The sequence below is a fragment of the Mytilus trossulus genome, chromosome 8 (genome assembly GCF_036588685.1).
Source record: "Mytilus trossulus isolate FHL-02 chromosome 8, PNRI_Mtr1.1.1.hap1, whole genome shotgun sequence".
Classification (NCBI taxonomy): Eukaryota; Metazoa; Mollusca; class Bivalvia; order Mytilida; family Mytilidae; genus Mytilus; species Mytilus trossulus.
This window is the reverse complement of record NC_086380.1, coordinates 25210579-25232155: the sequence shown is the minus strand read 5'-3', so window position 1 is coordinate 25232155 and position 21577 is coordinate 25210579. Positions and strand designations below refer to the sequence as shown.

At 32.1% G+C, this 21577-nt stretch overlaps 1 protein-coding gene across 1 annotated transcript; it reads left to right on the top strand.

The window, feature by feature from the left end:
• LOC134727499 (sulfotransferase 1B1-like) lies at positions 1-11672 on the top strand. The gene is made up of 5 exons (XM_063591879.1): positions 1-172; positions 1688-2002; positions 2809-2912; positions 3821-4007; positions 11371-11672. The coding sequence occupies exons 1-5, from the start codon at positions 1-3 to the stop codon at positions 11400-11402; spliced, it is 810 nt and encodes a 269-aa protein (XP_063447949.1). The 3' UTR covers positions 11403-11672.
• The last annotated feature ends 9905 nt before the right edge of the window (positions 11673-21577 follow it).

Below are 21577 nucleotides of genomic sequence, written 5' to 3'. Positions count from 1 at the left end.
ATGTTAAAAACTTTTGTTGCGGATGGTGATTTAGCAGGATCCGTAACCGTAAAACAATATGAAGGACGTTATTTTCCACCAGATATGCCAGATATACCTTCACATTTGAAACGTTTACAGTCATTTGATGCCGATGGCAGTGATGTCATTATTTGTGCATATCCAAAATCAGGTATTCTGTTTAACAGCAGAAGATATTCTAACACGCTGAAATGGTGTTCCAAATAAACTGTGAACTAACTGTTTTGTATTGCGATTTTGACATGAAGTATAAAGTAAAATATTTTCCTAAAGTCGCATAAAACCAAAGTAGAGACGGTAATCAAGCAAGACTGTCTCTTTTTGTATCGAGCTTAATATCCTAAATGTGCAAGACTAGCTGATACAGTTAACTCCATATCTAGAACATAGCTATTATGATAAGTAGTTTCTTTTTTAGAATTTTTTTGTAAACATGTCCTTGGCTTAATGTTGCGGTTTTAAAACATTTCAAAACGAAGTACAAGTATGAGACTTAGTATAATTTTGCTAGTGAGATAGCTTTTTAAGAAGACAAAATAGTTAAGCGTCTATAGGTCTTTGAACTTACTTTAAGAACTAGTTATTTCCCTTCTTTTTAGTTATTTATAAACGATATCGACGTCACAAAATACCAGAGACTACCTGCAGCTTTCTGTGTACTGCATGGATGAATTAACATATTAAACAGGCAATAGCCAACGAAAATATTAAAATAACAACCAAATTGATTGAAAGACGAACATCAGGCCTTAATGTGATTGTGTGATAAAGATTGCAGTAATGCATGATAAGTTTGCTTTGTGTACGTTTATTCTTAATGAATAACCAATAACATTTGTTATTCTTTCACAAAAGATGTGCCAGGTTTTATTGTGTTTCTTTGTGTATTCAATGATTTCCGGTAAATCTGATTGTTAAAAAAAGCTCAGTTAAAGTTGCCTTAAATTCATGGTTCGTAAGTCAATATTGTACTTCAACATTGGGTTCGTTCATCAGTTCTTATAACTTTAATGTCAACAACACTCGATATATAACGTATATGTTCGTCTGGTGGGTTTATCTGACATTGACTTATATTTGATGATTCTTAGGTTAAAAATTAAGGTTTTTTTGTAATGGTTCGTTTCCTAGATGTTGTTAGCCCTTTCATATCATTTTACACCAAGTATGCATAGAAGATTCATTAAGATACATGAACGTACTAAGCAGTACGGGAATGCAAAATGTTGTACAGTGTACAAAACAAAATATACAAAAACAAAAACAAAAATTAGAGCGTCATGGCTTACACATTCATGGTTTGATTGTCTTTAATACACTTAACGTCTTGATTTGATTAAACATTCTGTATTGATGAGAAGTACGATAAAAACAGTTCTCTAATTGATAAACCATTCTATTCAATTGATGAACAAAGAGGGGATGGAAACCTTATTAAAGACATCTTTATGAAAATTTTCAGGCACATTTCAATCCCGTTGAGGCTTGGATGAAAACCTATCAGATTTCATATCGTAATGCTATTGATACATATCTAGACAAAAAAAAAACAACCTTAAAGATATTGTGAGCAAATTGGTATCCTAAGAAATGAATTGTTATACCCATCCGCAATCCCTTTTCAGATATGACATGAAATGGTTCAAATGTACCATCATAATTTCAGGATTCCATTGGATATGGGATGTAGTGACAATGCTCATCAATAACACATCAAGTATTTCGAAAGAACTACCAGGCAAATATAGTTTAGAACTTGGGCTTAGAAAAGTTGAACAGTCACCACCCAGAGTTCTAGGGAGCCATTTGTATTATGAAGAACTTCCACAGTCAATCAGACAAAGGAAATGCAAAATAATAAATGTTATAAGAGACCCAAGAGCGGTAGCAGTTTCAAGTTATCATTTCTTCACTAAAATAAAAAGAAGTAAATGGAACGGTACCTGGGCAGGTTATTTAAATTTATTTTTAAATGGTAAAGGTAAGATAAATATTCAATTTTAAAGATTAAACAGTTACAATATTACGGTATCAAGACTTCCTCTTTTTTGGAATTCAAAAATGCAGATTACCATCGGTCTATTTATTTATTTTTTAAAGTCAATATACAAAGGTAGACAATTATCACGTGTTTTGTCATACTACACAAAACTTTCTTATTTTATTATTAATAGCATTTTAAGTACATCCCTAATGACGTTTATTTATCAACATCTATTTTATCTTTCTTTCATAGCTTTAAAACAAAATATAAGTCCTTTATGCGTACATAAATGTAAAACTACCTAACTAGATCATCAGAGGCAAGAGGTAAACAAAAACAACTAAAAAGATGATTGTTAAAATTAATTAACATCACATGATGGTTTAACTACAGACTGATCAATATTGATTATCAGAAAACATTTTGCACAACCTACTACACAACACAAACTGATCTAGACAGAATTTAACTCTTCTTTTGCCGCTTGTAATATAATTACATTGATTCGACAATCGTAAAAGAGGGATGAAAGATACCAGAGGATTAGTTAAACTCATTGATAGATTATAAACTGACAACGCCATGGCTAAAAAAGAATAAATAAGACAAATGAAATTATACAAGACACATAATAAAAAAGAATAAATAAAATTATTCAAGACACATAATAGAAAACTAAAGACTTTGCAACAGGAACCATATAAAAACTGTGGGTAATCTCATGTGCTAAACATGTGACATCTGTTGCAAGAAAGCTCAATTGCGCCTACATAGTATATTCTTGATATAAATATCTTCTTCAGTTTTGTTCAACGACTGGTTTACATACACACAGTTATGGGAGGGGGTCAGACAAAACAATCCTAGTAATCCTATGCACGTTCTGTTTTATGAAGACATAGTACAGGTATGTAAATTAATATAACCGGATATATAAACAAAGAGTTATGATACTATTATAGTGTTATAACTATACCATACGCCACCTGATATGGGTTTGTAACAGGGTCACTTTACAGTTACGTTTTTTGCCCATGTGTATCCGATTTCGGCGATTACTATCGCATTGATAATTCTCTGACCAACCATTAAAAACTATTGAAGTATAATAGTAGATATTCGATACTTATACTTTACCCATGCCAGCCATAATAAGACTCTCAAACTGTCCCTAAATCGTGACCATGTATTAACATGCCTATATAAATTTTTCTCTCTTTTTGTAAAACTATCATTTGGGTTTCACTAATCACATCCTGAACTTTGCTGAAAGGTATTATTTTACATGTTTTATGAATTTTATTTCTGTACCTTATAATTGAATAGCTTATACTATAGTATAGTGTGTCAATATTTATTGAAATCGACGATTCCTGTTTACAAACCTGTAAGAATGTTCAGTCGGACTATATAGAAGAGGGCGATAGATAACAGAGCGGCATTCAAACTCATAAGTCGAAAATGTACTAACAAAGCCATGGCTCGAAACCAAACAAATTACAGACAAACAATAGTACAAACGTAGACTTGGCTACACGAACTTCCAAAAAAACATATCAATATTCATTGTTATTGAGGAAAGATGTAACTTAAGCCTTGAACACCTTATTGCACGACCTATATATTATTTTTCGACTGCAACATACAAGGAATACTCGAATATATTCTTCAAGGTACCGACACTAAACTTGTCTTAGTTTTCCCACTGAATAGATTAAAAGGAAGGCAAGCGAAATAAAACTAGATTGCAATTAAGAAAATACGATAAATAGGGCTGTGAAGACTCTGATGACCAATATATTTCCTTTCTTGCAGAATCCATGCAAGGAATTTAAAAGACTCGCTCAATTTCTTCAGCTAGATGTTAAAGACTCTTTGATAATGACCATTGCAGAACAAACAAAGTTTTCGAATTTGCAAACTTTTAAAGAGGCGGCTATTAGACACCACCCGCTTGCAGGAGGCATGTTTACGGGCAATAAATATCCTCTTTACAGGAAAGGTCAGTACATGACTATGTTAAAACATATTTTCCGATATTCTTCCCTTTTAACGAATGTTTTCTACCGATTTGGATTATCTAAACTTGTTTGTAGTAACATGAGCAAAGCGACAGGTGCCACATGTGGAGCAGGATCTGCTTACACTTCCGGATCATCTGAGTTTACCCCAGTGTTTTTTTTGGAGTAGTCTTTGTTTTCTATAAGGTGCTTTGTGTGATGTTTGTCTTTATCTTTTTTACACATCATGCACATGGCTTTGTCATAACTCTACAATTGTTTAGGTGAAACAACCAAAAATTCAAACTGTTTCTCTGTTTTGGGGTAATAAAAAGGGCAATCTCGATGCCCTCCGCCGCTACGGAAGTGACGCATTTATACAAATTAAGAAATTGACTTTTATAAATTAATAACATGACAATGAATAATGTACAACTAAGGCGTATTGTTCCTTCCATACTTTATAAGTAAAGTCTATTAGTTTGTTTGTTAAAATGTTTTATTTAGCGTTGTCGTATGTTGTTTACCATTCGTTTCGAAAAACTAAATTTTGAGTTTTGCATTTTTCTGAACTTCCCTCTTTTACAATTTATGGTTCGGTATTCCGCATTCTATATCATAATTGCATTCACTACAAAAGTCAAAAAGTCTGAAAAGACCAGTTTTTGCATGAATGTTTACTCGACATTCTTCATTTGTCTGAGTAATTTTAAAAAATTCTTGACATAGTATTAATTTGTTTAATAAGGTTCTTGATTTTTCTTGACAAGTATGACCTTTGTCTTGAAATTTCTTGACACATCCTGTATCATCCGATAAGAGTCTTCTCAACCAATTTTGTCAAAAATGTCTTAAAGGAGTAGTTCCAGTAAGACCCTATTTTCGCCCCAAAATACAGCAGTTTTACAAAATTGTTAACTTTTAGTTATTCATTGGACAGTAGAATGCTTCTGCTACATAAAGTTGGACTGATTTTGACAATACAATGCACATTTATCGGGTACTAGCACCAGTAAGTCAAGCTAAATTACTGAAATCTTCACAATTCTATTAGTTAAATTTTAGACTGTTTTCGTGTTAAAACGAAACTGGCCGCATTCGTGTTCATCCTGAATATGTAAATGTAAGTTGTATTTTATGATAATACATAACATATATAAAGGTTAAGGATGAACATGGATGCGGCCACTTTCGTTTTTGACAAAAACCATCATATTTGGAAGATTTTTCATATTTCAACTTTAATCGGTACGTTTTTTTGTGACTAAATCAGTTAAAATATCTCACATAAACTAATTGATTCAAATAAAATAGACACTTAAGTGTTTAAAAAGTGGTTAAAATCTTTCGACAGATGAACAGAAAATTGGAGGCCAAAATCGGTCCTTATCGGACCTACTCCTTTGTCTCGATCTGTCGTGACACATTATTGACATTCTTAATAATGTCTAAATGTGTCTTGACATATTCTTGACATTCTAAATAATGTCTGAATATGTCTCGACACATTCTTGACAGTCTTAAATATGTCTTTTCACTATCTCAACAGTATAAATTTCGCCTTAGGATGTGAACAGACTTATTCTACCCTGATTAGGATATTCTATTGCTGCTATATACTTATTATGGCTAAACCAAACTTTGAAGAATCAAGGAATAATTTAGTATAGTAAGATACCCTTTTGGTGCAACTGAATTGGAATACCCTGAATAATATAGTTTAATTTTTGTTTTTATTAAACGTTGAATTAATTGTTCTTACTTGGAATATAAGTTGAAGTTACTCACAAGCAACATTTAGATTTTTGCCAGTCAAATATGCTTTCTTTACTAAAACATATAAAATAGGTGTTGTGTAGACAGTTTTAAAATATGACCATGCGTCTCTTTTGGACCCAAAAATTCATCTTATGTGTGTGTGGCTAACAAAAAAGGGGTGGGGTGGGCTTTTGTGAAGGTCAAAGAATTTGTTCTCATCTTGATTCAAATACCTTATTCATTTTTAAGACAACCAAAACCCATTCTTTATTCCAATTTGAGTGTTGAATTTTCTAATTTTTTTTAACAAACATAAATATTTGTGATATCTCCTTTCGTAAACAAAATATGTTGAGATCTATATTGTGCATGTCTTTTTGAGATCCATTTCATAAGACAAATAATTTCTATAGAAAATGGACCAATAATAAATATATTTTTTTATTGTTATGCGTGGTGAAGATAATACTTTTCTTTTAATATTTTGGAAATCTTCATTGGTTTTTTTATGTTTAAATAATTAACTTCATAATTTTGATGAAGAAAATCAATTTTCAGTCATTTTTTTCCCATCAAAATGATGATTTTTATTTTCATATATGAACAAACTTTTACCATTGTAGTGGCATGGTCGGTCAACTGATAAGTTGTATAGCTTATTACAGGTAAAGCAGTAATTTCTATTTGACAGTTACGTGTACTCTGTTGTGTGGAATGCCTTATTTTTATGGAGAACATCCTATCCATGTGTAATACTTAATATATATATTCCAACAGATGTTATTACACAATTTTTTCTTCTGTTAAATGAATGTAAAACATCATAATTTGCTATTTATATGAGCCACAATTTGGTACAATAATTATTTACCATATAAACATTGGATATTATGAATGTAGATTGAAATATGTCTACAGTATGATTGGGTTTAATCATTTAATTTATAAGATTAAGGAATCAAAATTTGTCATTATTTAAAAACTCAATTTTTTTTTTATATCAACACACCCACATTTAAATTATTTTATACATTAGAGTTCATAGCCATATATGCATTTGTAAAGATATTTATATACCCAAGTTTTCAATTATTTTACATGCCCAGCTTTTATTTTTGAAGTGCAACTTGAAAAAAACGGTATATTATATAAGGAGAAATAAAGATTAAAGTTATATCATGAATATTGGTCATGATTTGTAAAATTCAGAACTGTCAAGTAAATTTAAGACACAATTCAAAATGTTCAGAATATGTCAAGCCATACTGAAAAAAAAATAAGAATTTCAAGAACATGTTTAAAAAATATGTCAAGAAATTTAAAGACACAAGTCATACTTTTAGATAATGTTGAGTTAACATTTATGCAAATTAAGACAAAAACTGGTCTTTTCAGACTTTTATACTTTTGTAGTGATTTACGCACTCAAATTACAACACTGGATTATCCGTTACATAACTAGAGGCTCCAAAGAGCCTGTGTCGCTCACCTTGGTCTATGTGAATATTAAACAAAGGAAGCAGATGGATTCATGACAAAATTGTGTTTTGGTGATGGTGATGTGTTTGTAAATCTTACTTTACTAGTCTTGCTGCTTACATTTATCTCTATCTATAATGAACTTGGCCCAGTAGTTTCAGTGGAAAATGTTAATAAAAATTTACAAATTTTATGAAAATTGTTAAAAATTTACTATAAAGGACAATAACTCCTTAGGGGGTCAATTGACCATTTCGGTCATGTTGACTTATTTGTAAATCTTACTTTGCTGAACATAATTGCTGTTTACAGTTTATCTCTATCTATAATAAAATTTAAGATAATAACCAAAAACAGCAAAATTTCCTTAAAATTACCGATTCAGGGGCAGCAACCCAACAATGGGTTGTCAGATTCATCTGAAAATTATAGGGCAGATAGATCTTGATCTGATTAATAATTTTACCCCCGTGTTGGATTTGCTCTAAATGCTTTGGTTTTTGAGTTATAAGCCAAAAACTGCATTTTACCCCTATGTTCTATTTTTAGCTGTGGCGGCCATCTTGATTTGATAGTCGGGTCACCGGACACATTTTTAAATCAAGATACCCCAAAGATGATTATTGCCAAGTCTGGATCAATTTGGCCCAGTAGTTTCAGAGGAGAAGATTTTTGTAAAAGATAACTAAGATTTACGAAAAATGGTTAAAAATTGACTATAAAGGGCAATAACTCCTTAACGGGTCAACTGACCATTTCGGTCATGTTGACTTATTTGTAAATCCTACTTAGCTTAACATTATTGCTGTTTACAGTTTATCTCTATCTATAATAAAATTTAAGATAATAACCCAAAACAGCAAAATTTCCTTAAAATTACCGATTCAGGGGCAGCAACCCAACAATGGGTTGTCAGATTTATCTGAAAATTATAGGGCAGATAGATCTTGATCTGATTAATAATTTTACCCCCGTGTTGGATTTGCTCTAAATGCTTTGGTTTTTGAGTTATAAGCCAAAAACTGCATTTTACCCCTATGTTCTATTTTTAGTTGTGGCGGCCATCTTGATTTGATAGTCGGGTCACCGGACACATTTTTAAAACTAGATACCCCAAAGATGATTATTGCCAAGTCTGGATTAATTTGGCCAAGTAGTTTCAGAGGAGAAGATTTTTGTAAAAGATAACTAAGATTTACGAAAAATGGTTAAAAATTTACTATAAAGGGCAATAACTCCTAAACGGGTCAACTGACCATTTCAGTCATTTTGACTTATTTGTAGATCCTACTTTGCTAAACATTATTGCTGTTAACAGTTTATCTCTATCTATAATAATATTCAAGATAATAACCAAAAACTGCCAAATTTCCACAAAATTACCAATTCAGGGGCAGCAACCCAACAACGGATTGACCGATTCATCTGAAAATTTCAGGGCAGATAGATCTTGACCTGATAAACATTTATACTGTTCCCAGATTGAATAGAATACAAATCAGTCACAGAATAATTATTCATCGGCGAAAAGGATAGTATCTTTTTGTGTTTGAAGAATCGTAAAAGTGTTTTATTTTCTAAATTCTATTTATCTACTCGGATATCATAGAGTTTAAAATTCTTTTTTTACCATATTGGACTTCATATTGTGTATCGAATTGAAACACGAACGCGGACCTCGATGAGAACACCTGGATTGAAAGTTTTCAAATGTTCTGACCAATGAAATTCATTTTACTATGTAACGCAAACCTCAACGAAAGCACCTAGATGAAATATTGTGTATTGAATTGAAAAATGAACGCGGACCTCGATGAGAACACCTAGATTGAAAGTTTGCAAAAGTTCCGACCTATGACATTCATTTTGATATGTAACGCGAACTTCAACGAAAGCACCTAGATGAAATATTTTATTTGTATTTTAAATCAACCAACCCATCGTTATCGCAGACTAAAATTGATCTCATATAAACAGAATATATGTTCATTATAGCAAGACTTGTTGTAAGTCACGGTGCATGACAGCACAATAATCCCTTTACATATCGGAACCACAATTAACGCCCGTTTCGCGTCAGTGACCGATATTACAATTTGACACAGTTTTAAAAGTTTATTGAGCTGTTCCTTCATTTACAATGGTGTGTGCAAGACTTAACTGTTTATTAAATTCAACAAATGTCAGCATTATCTTCATTAATTTTATTAATTTAACACAACATTGTTTTTATTACAAGCTATTTATATATCAATATGCAGCTAGGGAATATTTGTTGTTGGCCGAAAATATAAGATACACATCGATTTAAACTATGTGAAAAATAAACATATTTTGTAAGTTACTTTAATTTCCGTGTCTATATTTAATTAACGAGTACACTATAGTAAGACAGAAAATGAGAAACGGAAATATACAGGAATACCTAAAGTTTCGTAAGTCATTGCAATGGGCCATACATTACTTACATGTCACAAGTTTTCATAGCACTCAGCGAGTTTTGAAAGGAATATTTGAGATAAAGATCTACTGCATTTGGGCAAATCAAAAATATGCTAAACATCTAACTATTTTATTTTTAACAGATTCAAAAGTTTTGAATTTTTTAAACCGTGCATCAATATTTTATTATTTTTATTTAAATTCCATATATGTTACGTGTATTGATCATTCATTTGTTTAAATTGTGAAGTATATTACTTAATAAGAATACACGCATTTATATATATAATTTTAAGTCGATAAAGTTTGAAACAAATAAACGAAAAATACATCGATGTTGTTTTGCTTGAGTGATTTACCTGTTAAAAGCTCGGGTTGCAACACGGTTTAAAACGAATTGATACCAGTTTGAAATAGTTTAACGGGGGCGTGGCCTATTTGTTTAACGTAACTTACCGCCAACTTGAATTAAATTGAATGACTGCAAGCGAAGCTATTTGACTGGCATTAAAATGATTTTATATGCATTGAAATACATTGAAAATGATTTTTAACTTTTGTCAATCTTTATCAAATGACGATTAATTTCATTTAAACAGCGTTAATGCGTTTTTGTCCGATCAAGTTAAATTCGGGTTACTAGTGACGAGTTGGTTGACCGTTATGGAATAACCGTTTCACAAATGATATCGGATATGTTCCTTACGTCGTAACTACAATCTCCTTCCCTTTCATGAATTTGACCTACCGAATAAGACTATTTACCGAATTTGTATTCACATAAGCAACACGACGGGTGTCACGTGTGAAGCAGGATAAGCGTACCCTTCCGGAGCGCCTGAGATCTACCCTATTTTTTGGTGGGGTTAGTGTTGCTTATTTTTTTAGCTTTCTATATCGTGTCATGTGACTATCGGTTTTTTTAACCATGGCGTTGTCAGTTAATTTCGATTTATGAGTTTAACTGTCCCTCTGGTATCTGTCGTCCCTCTTTTGAAGCTGAGTGTGACGTCCATTTTCACTGAACTAGTATATATATTTGTTTAGGGTTCAGCTGAAGAACGCCTCCGGGTGCAGGAGTTTATGGATTCATTGGAGACCTATTGGTGACCTTTTGCTGTTGTCTGTTCTATGGTCGGATTGTTGTTTCTTTGACCCATTCCCCATTTTCATTCTCTATGTTATTTAAATATCTACCTCAAGTCCATCTCGACATTCTACTTGGTGTGTCAAACACCTGGATCTGTCAGATTCGCTATGACAGGAAAAACATGCTAGACCTAAAAATATACTAGTGTTAATTTCCTATTTTATAATTTTTCTTGAATAACAAGATCTCTGCATAAAATTAAAACTTGTTTACAATTTTAGCAGTCTCAACATCACTTCTTTCAGAAACTGAAAAATTGAAAATAACCATAACGAAAAAAATATAGAAACACACTTCACTGATGTGGCTTCTACATATTCTTCTTGAGACAATTATTTTTTTTCTAAATCTCAATTCTAAATTAATGTATAATCGATATGATTTAATTGGAATGACAATTGACTTATATGCATATCAGTTTAAGAAAAAAATACTAACTTTATAATGTGATAGTGTATGAAGAACTAATATAGTGCTCATAGTTTAGAAAATAGTTCAAAGCAAATTTCAATTTAGTGTTTTGTTTAATTTTCTAGGATACTTATACAAAATAAATAAAAGGGAATAATATCATACCAGATGAGGTCTTCCATATGGTGGACGAAACAGTAATTAAAAGAACTGAAATGAAGAAAAGGCTATATATGAACATTTGTTGACGATACTTTGAAAATTGTTGATGAAATGATAATAAATCATGATTATCCTCCCAGAGCACATAGAATCATCCATATTGTTGGTTAGGTTCGTGTGGTTGAGTCTTCAGTTTTCTATGTTTTGGTTTGTGTTCTGTTGTTTGTCTGTTTGCTTTTTTCGTTTTTACCCGCCATGGCGTTGTCAGTTTGTTTTTGTCTTACATGTCTGAGTTGGAATATCTATTTGGTATCTTTTGCTTCCAATTTGTAAAAAAATCCTTGGAAAATTTACACACACATTCTAGACGACAGCATACATGTAGTGTAAATCAATGGTTAAAGATAGTACATTAAAATATATCTGGTATGTTTTGTCACTAGTAGATAGTTGTTTCATATGTATACGTAGAAACATAAATATTAACACTCCTATAGATATTGTGATATATTTTCTGTAGGGGAAAAGGTGCTATTGATTCTTGTTTTGAATGAATATCTAATTTAAAAAAAAATCATCCTTTTGTTTTCTTTCAGGAAATAAAACTAGATGAAAACAATTTAAATCACTGCTTATTGTCGTCTCTATTTAATGTCTTCCACCTTCCGGTCATGTTGACCTAAGATGGCTTCGGCTATTATCTGTAAGTCATTTTGATCAGATAGCACTGCAGCTGTTTCTGTTGTTGTATATTGTTGGTTTTATAATATCATAATCCCAGCATCTAAATTATGTAGTTCTCTCCCTTTAACTACCTTCTATTCGCCTTTTTGATTTCCGTTTCCATTCAGCAAAAGAACTATCATACTCACATATATATGATTGTACCATTTTGTGATACCTACAACTAAACGAAAATCCATCAAGTGAAGAAGTTCTGCAGTACAAAAAAGGAATATAGAGTGGAGTATGAATGGAATGAGATGTTCAGCATTTAAATGTAGATTATTTTCTATTATTTAAGAAATAGTTATATACTGTTCTTATTCATGATGTCATATTTATGATCGAGAATGCGTGTTTATTTAAGATAAAAGAAAATAACCTCAACCAATTATTGGCAAAAAAGCATAAATATACAAGTTCTTTTGATTCTTCTAAAATGTTCCATTAAAAATTTTAGTTTTAATAAACTTATGTTAACTTCTTCTATTGCAATGTTTAACAAACCTAGACCTTTGTTTACCTTTTGCGAGTACACATATGATCATTAAGATATTAACTGAGGCGGATTGAGAACTAGCAAGAAACTAAGGTTTCAACTCCCTCAGGCAAAGTTGGCTTTAGATGAATTTGGCTATTTATTTTAGGTATTTTTGACATACAGCTCTTCAACGGTTTCGGTACTTATACATCTTCGGATTTCAAATGTTTGGCTTTAAGCGTTCCTGATGAAGGTAAATCCAGAAAAGCGCTTCGGACGCAAGAAATTTATAACGTGTTGTTTTCAATATATTTCATATCTCTTTGTTAAATGTAAGAGGAGGGAGAACAATTTCGAGAGATTGTATGGTAGGGATTCAATTCAGGGCTGATGCTACATATTTCATTGTCTATGAATACCAATTAGACGTAAGCGGTTTTATGGTAAGTCGTATCGTTGGTAGCTTACATTTTGATATCGAATTGTTACAACAAAAACATTGCCACTTGATATCCATTCCGAAAACTAGTGTTATAAATTTGATAGCGATCCTTCATTTGATTAAATTTAATCTTGAGTTTATAGACGCCAGTATTGTGGATTCATTTATTTTCGCGGATATCAATTTTCGTGGATTGCTGAAAACTTGCGTATTCGTGGATATTTGTTTTTTCGTAGTTTTAACAATCACTGTATACAAGGCCTATTCACAATATACTATTGGTTGGACATTTGAATTAATGGTTCAACAGGAACCACAAAACCGACAAAAATTGGTATCCAACGAACATACATGATTTCACAGTAATAGACAATTAATTATAAATGTGCTTTAAGAAAACAGTTAACATTAGTAGCCGTTTGTGCAAGCCAGTGCTAAATAGTGTTCCCTCGTTAGAAAGTAAAGACAAAAGTAACAATAATGAGAAGGTTTGGGAAATAGTTTACCTTCAATATGTCTGTCTTATCAGTGATGACATTAACTGCAATTGTAGAATAGATAAGATCAAGCGACATTATGACAGATTGGCATGTTCCACTATAAGGGTTTTATGAAATTTCTTGGCGGGGGTATAATTATTGTTAGGTGTGACCCGTATCTTTCTGCGTACTAATATGTTATAAACTAGCATCTGCAAAAATATTCAGCAGTTAATAAAGTACAGAGCTGTGTACCAAACTCCGAAACAGTGGTGACCTTGCTTTGCTAAACTATCAAAGTCAACGTAGCGTTAAAAAAGGACGTAACCGCTGTTTCGGGGTTCGGTTGTGTACATGTCCTGCATATGCTCATGATATTTGACACTTGCATTAATCATCTATACATTTATCTATCGCAATAAAAGGTCTCGTTTGATATGGATTAGTTGTTGTAAAGTTTATCATTATGTTGAAACCAGCCTCCTTTCTCTATATGATTCAAGTTAACTTTTTACCAGCAATAGGCTTGAAGTTTTATAATGCATTTCATCCTACAGAAAAATGTATTAAATCAATGTCCATTTTAATAGCAATCAATGTCAAAACTAAATACATTGCAAAATAATATATCTTTTATTGAATGAAATCAAAAGTTGTCTCTACCCGACTAAATGATGAATGATATAAATTCCAAAACCAATCCTTCTATGCATAATGTAAACAAAAAATTCTGCATGATCAGATTTTACCTAATTGTAGATTTATGTAATTATCATGGCATTTTTTTGTGAAATATAAAAAAGGGGCTCGCTGATTCGTTTGTATGTGTGTGTGAATAGTTTAAAGGAGTAGGTCCGGTAAGGACAGATTTTGGCCTAAAATTTCAGGTTCATGTAACGAGAGATTTTGGACATTTTTTTTACACTTAAGTGTCTATTTCAATTGATTCAATTAGTTTATGTGATAGATTTTAACTGATTTAGTCATTACAAACGCTAGGATTCAAGCATAAACATGAAAAATCTATCAAATATGCCAAAAATCCTTACTTTTCAGTTGTTTATTGTCAACAATGAAAGTGGCCACATCCGTGTTCAGCCTTAACCATTATATATGTTATGTAGTATCATCAAATACAACTTACATCTCAATATTATGAATGAAGAGGAATGCGGCAACTTTCATTTAAGACAGAAACCGTCTAAAATTTAACTAAAATGCTGAAATTGTGAAGATTTCAGTAATATAACATGACTTCATGATGCTAGTACCCGATATATGTGCATTATATTGTAAAAAAAACCGCTTATATTTATGTCGCAGAAGCATTCTTCTTTCCAATTAATAGCTAAAAGATTAAATTTTCACAATTTCGTAAAACTTCTTTATTTTGGGGCCAAAAAGTGGCCTTACTGAACCTACTCCTTTCTGTACAATGTTAAAACCCCACCATGCAATGAAAGCTTATCTTTATATATATAGTTGCATGGGTTCGAATCCCGGCGTGGGAAGAACCAAAAATTTGCGAAAGCAAATTTACAGATCTAACATTGTTGGGTTGATGTTTAGACGAGTTGTATGTAGCCTGGGTTCGAATCCCGGCGAGGGAAGAACCAAAAATTATGTAACATTGTTGGGTTGATGTTTAGACGAGTTGTATATACATTATGTACACAGCCATGTATCACCATCATTGATGGCGATCCGATGGATACATCTGTTGTAGGGTTGTCACTGACTCAGACGTACTTATGAATATAATTATTTTCTGTGACTGTATCTTACATTAATTTGTAGGATCCTTTACTATAGATAATTTAGCTGATCTGTAACAATAACATCTTCATGCCTTATATATCATGTACTGTAGTACGCCGCTAGATTAAAACTGACGTGGAAAGGTAACATATAGCCACCGAAAGCTCTTTTTTGAGAGCCCAGGTGGTCGTGTGGTCTAGCGGGACGGCTGCAGTGCAGGCGATTCGGTGTCACGATATCACAGTAGCATGGGTTCGAATCCCGGCGAGGGAAGAATCAAAAATTTGCGAAAGCAAATTTACAGATCTAACATTGTTGGGTTGATGTTTAGACGAGTTGTATATACATTATGTACACAGACATGTATCACCATCATTGATGGCGATCCGATAGATACAACTGTTGTAGGGTTATCACTGACTCAGACGTACTTATGAATATAATTATTTTCTGTGACTGTATCTTACATTAATTTATAGGATCCTTTACTATAGATAATTTAGCTGATCTGTAACAATAACATCTTCATGCCTTATATATCATGTACTGTAGTACTCCGCTAGATTAAAACTGACGTGGAAAGGTAACATATGGCCACCAAAAGCTCTTTTTTAGAGAGCCCAGGTGGTCGTGTGGTCTAGCGGGACGGCTGCAGTGCAGGCGATTTGGTGTCACGATATCACAGTAGCATGGGTTCGAATCCCGGCGAGGGAAGAACCAAAAATTTGCGAAAGCAAATTTACAGATCTAACATTGTTGGGTTGATGTTTAGACGAGTTGTATATACATTATGTACACAGCCATGTATCACCATCATTGATGGCGATCCGATGGATACATCTGTTGTAGGGTTGTCACTGACTCAGACGTACTTATGAATATAATTATTTTCTGTGACTGTATCTTACATTAATTTATAGGATCCTTTACTATAGATAATTTAGCTTATCTGTAACAATAACATCTTCATGCCTTATATATCATGTACTGTAGTACGCCGCTTGATTAAAACTGACGTGGAAAGGTAACATATGGCCACCAAAAGCTCTTTTTTTAGAGAGCCCAGGTGTTCGTGTGGTCTAGCGGGACGGCTGCAGTGCAGGCGATTTGGTGTCACGATATCACAGTAGCATGGGTTCGAATCCCGGCGAGGGAAGAACCAAAAATTTGCGAAAGCAAAATTACAGATCTAACATTGTTGGGTTGATGTTTAGACGAGTTGTATATATATATATATATATATATACAAAAAAAGTTTCTTTTCAAGCGTGCTATACTAATGTGTTCCCCATAACGACGTTCATAACGACGTTCATAGTCTTGAAAAGTCCCAAGATGGATGAAAGCGCTATACAATGCTGCTTTTAAAACTCTTTTTGTGTATTTAATTTTTAATATATATATATATATATATACGAGTCTAAATTGAAAACTACGTTCAAACCTATGACTGCGTTGGATAAAAACCGCAATTTTTATACGTGTGCATGTCAAACAAATTTCGTTGTAGAAGGGTCTAAAAACAGCACAAACAACATTTTCCAAAAGAGTGAAAAAGTATATTTAAACAAAACGCATTTGACTAACAGGTCGAACAACTGATGTTCTTTAACCCTGCTGACTGCCATTGGCGATTGCCAAATAAAATTGATCACAGGTTGTAACAAAATGGATCTTATTATAAATTTAATACGTCACAGAAAAAAAAAATTGTTAACTTGTGGACAGGATGTTGTGCCACAAACACTCGGTGTCAATATTTCTTTAGTACACCATATCCGGATTTCGACAATAAATGTCTCTTCAGTGATGTTAGGGATCGAAACGGTATTTGGAAGGCCATATAAAAAGCACCCTCATTTTTAGAGAAAGTACCCTCATTTTTAGATTAACTCTTGAATTTTAAGAGTCAATATATAGGATGAACGGATCATATAAACCGGAGGGAAAATATGATACATGCCCAAACAAAAAATATAAACGAGTCTAAATTGAAAACTACGTTCAAACCTATGACTGCGTTGGATAAAAACCGCAATTTTTATACGTGTGCATGTCAAACAAATTTCGTTGTAGAAGGGTCTAAAAACAGCACAAACAACATTTTCCAAAAGAGTGAAAAAGTATATTTAAACAAAACGCATTTGACTAACAGGTCGAACAACTGATGTTCTTTAACCCTGCTGACTGCCATTGGCGATTGCCAAATAAAATTGATCACAGGTTGTAACAAAATGGATCTTATTATAAATTTAATACGTCACAGAAAAAAAAAATTGTTAACTTGTGGACAGGATGTTGTGCCACAAACATTCGGTGTCAATATTTCTTTAGTACACCATATCCGGATTTCGACAATAAATGTCTCTTCAGTGATGTTAGGGATCGAAACGGTATTTGGAAGGCCATATAAAAAGCACCCTCATTTTTAGAGAAAGTACCCTCATTTTTAGATTAACCCTTGAATTTTAAGAGTCAATATATAGGATGAACGGATCATATAAACCGGAGGGAAAATATGATACATGCCCAAACAAAAAATATAAACGAGTCTAAATTGAAAACTAAGTTCAAACCTATGACTGCGTTGGATAAAAACCGCAATTTTTATACGTGTGCATGTCAAACAAATTTCGTTGTAGAAGGGTCTAAAAACAGCACAAACAACATTTTCCAAAAGAGTGAAAAAGTATATTTAAACAAAACGCATTTGACTAACAGGTCGAACAACTGATGTTCTTTAACCCTGCTGACTGCCATTGGCGATTGCCAAATAAAATTGATCACAGGTTGTAACAAAATGGATCTTATTATAAATTTAATACGTCACAGAAAAAAAAATTGTCAACTTGTGGACAGGATGTTGTGCCACAAACATTCGGTGTCAATATTTCTTTAGTACACCATATCCGGATTTCGACAATAAATGTCTCTTCAGTGATGTTAGGGATCGAAACGGTATTTGGAAGGCCATATAAAAAGCACCCTCATTTTTAGAGAAAGTACCCTCATTTTTAGATTAACTCTTGAATTTTAAGAGTCAATATATAGGATGAACGGATCATATAAACCGGAGGGAAAATATGATACATGCCCAAACAAAAAATATAAACGAGTCTAAATTGAAAACTACGTTCAAACCTATGACTGCGTTGGATAAAAACCGCAATTTTTATACGTGTGCATGTCAAACAAATTTCGTTGTAGAAGGGTCTAAAAACAGCACAAACAACATTTTCCAAAAGAGTGAAAAAGTATATTTAAACAAAACGCATTTGACTAACAGGTCGAACAACTGATGTTCTTTAACCCTGCTGACTGCCATTGGCGATTATATATATATATATATGTTTTACATTAGACAAACATTTTTGAATGTTGACTACAAGAAATAAAACCTTTGTAATCTATCTGCACGATAGTTGATTTCCTAAATCATAAAAGTTACATATTTGTCCCCCTAATATCTGACCAGTCTATATATAAATCTCATAAACAGTCATAAGATCGTCTAATGACGTAGCTGTTACTTCAACACAAAAACAAACAAAAAATTCTGTGAATGAATACCAGCATTAATACGTTTGGTTTCGATAAATAGTTTGTTTCTATCCTTAATGTTGCATAAGCGATAGCCTGGATGAGGTTTTGTATAATATGGTATGGTGATCCAGTAACATTGAACGTGGCATTTTGGTCTTGATTCCTTGATTTCATTCAGCCTGTTTTTTAGTTTCGCCCGGTATTCAATTCTAACAATGTTATGATATAAATTTAAACGTATAATACCTAACCAACATCATTGACTATTATGTATATGTAGCATGTTAATCTATTGTAATAAAAAAATCATAATTTCTAATAAAATGTGCAGATTTAGCAAAAAAAAAGTCCTTATATTTGTATAAAGTAACATTTGCTTATAGTGGAAAATTGTTTTAACGTTAAATAAGCTACAATTGAAAATTGCTTGATAGTCCCGCTCTGTAATTAATATTAGATAACTCTGGTTAATTTCCTAATTATCAATTTATCATCAAGGGGAGATAAATAGTTCGGCTTTCATTTATAGTCTTTTTAAAAAATGATGAATGATTTTTTATATTGGTATGTAACCATTTTAAACGTTTCAAATTCATTAACTTATATTCGTACAAATGTCTTTGATACACCGATAACAACAAATGAAATATAACAAATTGATACATTTTGTAATTATTCAAAATTTAATTAGAACCCTATACTTAATTATAAAAAAGAACCTGTTAAAGGGAGACAATACTTGCATAACCTTTTTTTTTTTTTAAATCGGCACATAATACAAAGGAATGTCACTCTTGCATACAAATGGCACATCAATATAATTAAAATTAACTGTGCATTGATGCTCCACCTCCGATGAAGATTCTAAATTATAAATATAACAATCTATAGGATAGTGAAGGCTAATGAAAGCTGACCCACTGTAAAAAATATTTCTTTGAAATTTTTTAAAACCTACTCAGAAAAATGATCGAGCCACTTGACTTTCATAGCTCATAACTAACGTTTTTACACAATATTTTAATAAAGTAGAAACATTCAAACTAAGACAAATTTAAAATTTTCATTGTTTTTGAGAACAATTCTGACATGTCAAGTAATTATTTGGCAAAACAGTACTGATAAAATCATGTAAAGCAGTGAATAGATACAAGTTTTTTCATGTTCCACTTACGAATATCCCAGCTCTGAAATCTGAACTAAAAATAAACTGGTTATCATGCTCGGAATCGTTGACTCTTATTCCACACCGAACCTAAAAATATACGTTAACCCAACTTTATAACTTGATCTCTTCACTATGCATTCTTGCGAATGATAATTTAAACATTTAAAGACAGTAGAATGATATACAATTGGAAAATATGTTAATAGTTGTGCTTATTGCCAGTTTTATTTTATTTTATATGACTGTTATGTTTTTTTCGAAATTTTTATGTTTTTTTTATATATACATGACGTACTGGAAAACAGCAATACATGTCCTCAATGTTTGAAAATACTTACATTTCTCTGAACTTGCTCTTTTTAAAAATGTAATCCAGAACAGTTCAGCTATGTGTGATATTTGTACTTAAATCAATTCTATTATGAAAACTGATGCCAAATATGGCATGATCATCTTGTCAGTGAGTTTGTTTAAAAGATGGACGAAAGATATATAATGTAAGTCTGACATCAATCATGTCACTTAAAAGAGAGAGACGAAAGATACCAGAGAGACAGTCAAACTTATAAATCGAAAAAAAAACTGACAACGCCATGATTAAAACTGAAAAGGACAAATAGACAAACAATAGTACACATGACACAACATAGAAAACAAAAGAATAAACGACATGAACTAACTAAAGTTAGTCTAACACCAAAACCGGTCTTGTTATGTTCCTGACTTTAACTTTGACTATTTAGAACCTGCATAGTGGGATATAGGAACGGTATGACTAGTGATATATGCACAACAAGAGATAAATACAAATCCGTATCATTATCATTTGGGATAAATGCAATTACTATTTCATAGTTTGAATGTTTAATACTTTAATGTATGACATTAACGTTACTTAAACATCGTTATACTTGCGTTTTATTACGCCTTCCGAAAAAAACCTTCTGAATACTGTTTTAAGTAACAAATCTGCATAACTGTGGTCTATGATTTTAATGTATTGTCTTGTTTACCACACGCATCTGTAAATTGCTTGTATTTTTGTTTTTCTCTTATTTTTATTAGGTACTAGTTTAGAGAAAGTTCTTGTGTTTCGCATGTAATCTTACATGTGAAGAAAATTCAATACACATTAATTTCAAATATAAGTTTCTTTATAACTATCACACTGCAAGACAATATAATACCCATTACCTTTCTACTTATTGTTTTAACAAAGGAGAAACTTCAGTCAGTTGAAGTATTTTTTGAAAGGGCAAGGACGTTATTGAGATATTTTTTTCAAAAGTTAGATGACTGGATTTTATTTTGCACAACATGTTGGACGATTGTGTTCTAAATGCCCCTCAAGACGGTTCTTTAAAATCCAGGTTGTTACTTAATAACGGAATACTAGTTATTTAAAAAAAAGCTTACATTCATGTACATGTTGAAATATATCGAATGAGAACGACAGACAATTTCCATACAGTATGCACATATAATAAAGAAAAGTGTCAAGTGTAATTTAAAGCAACAATTTCCTGCATTTAAAATTAATATTATAAACTACTTTACATTATCAACATATGAAGTA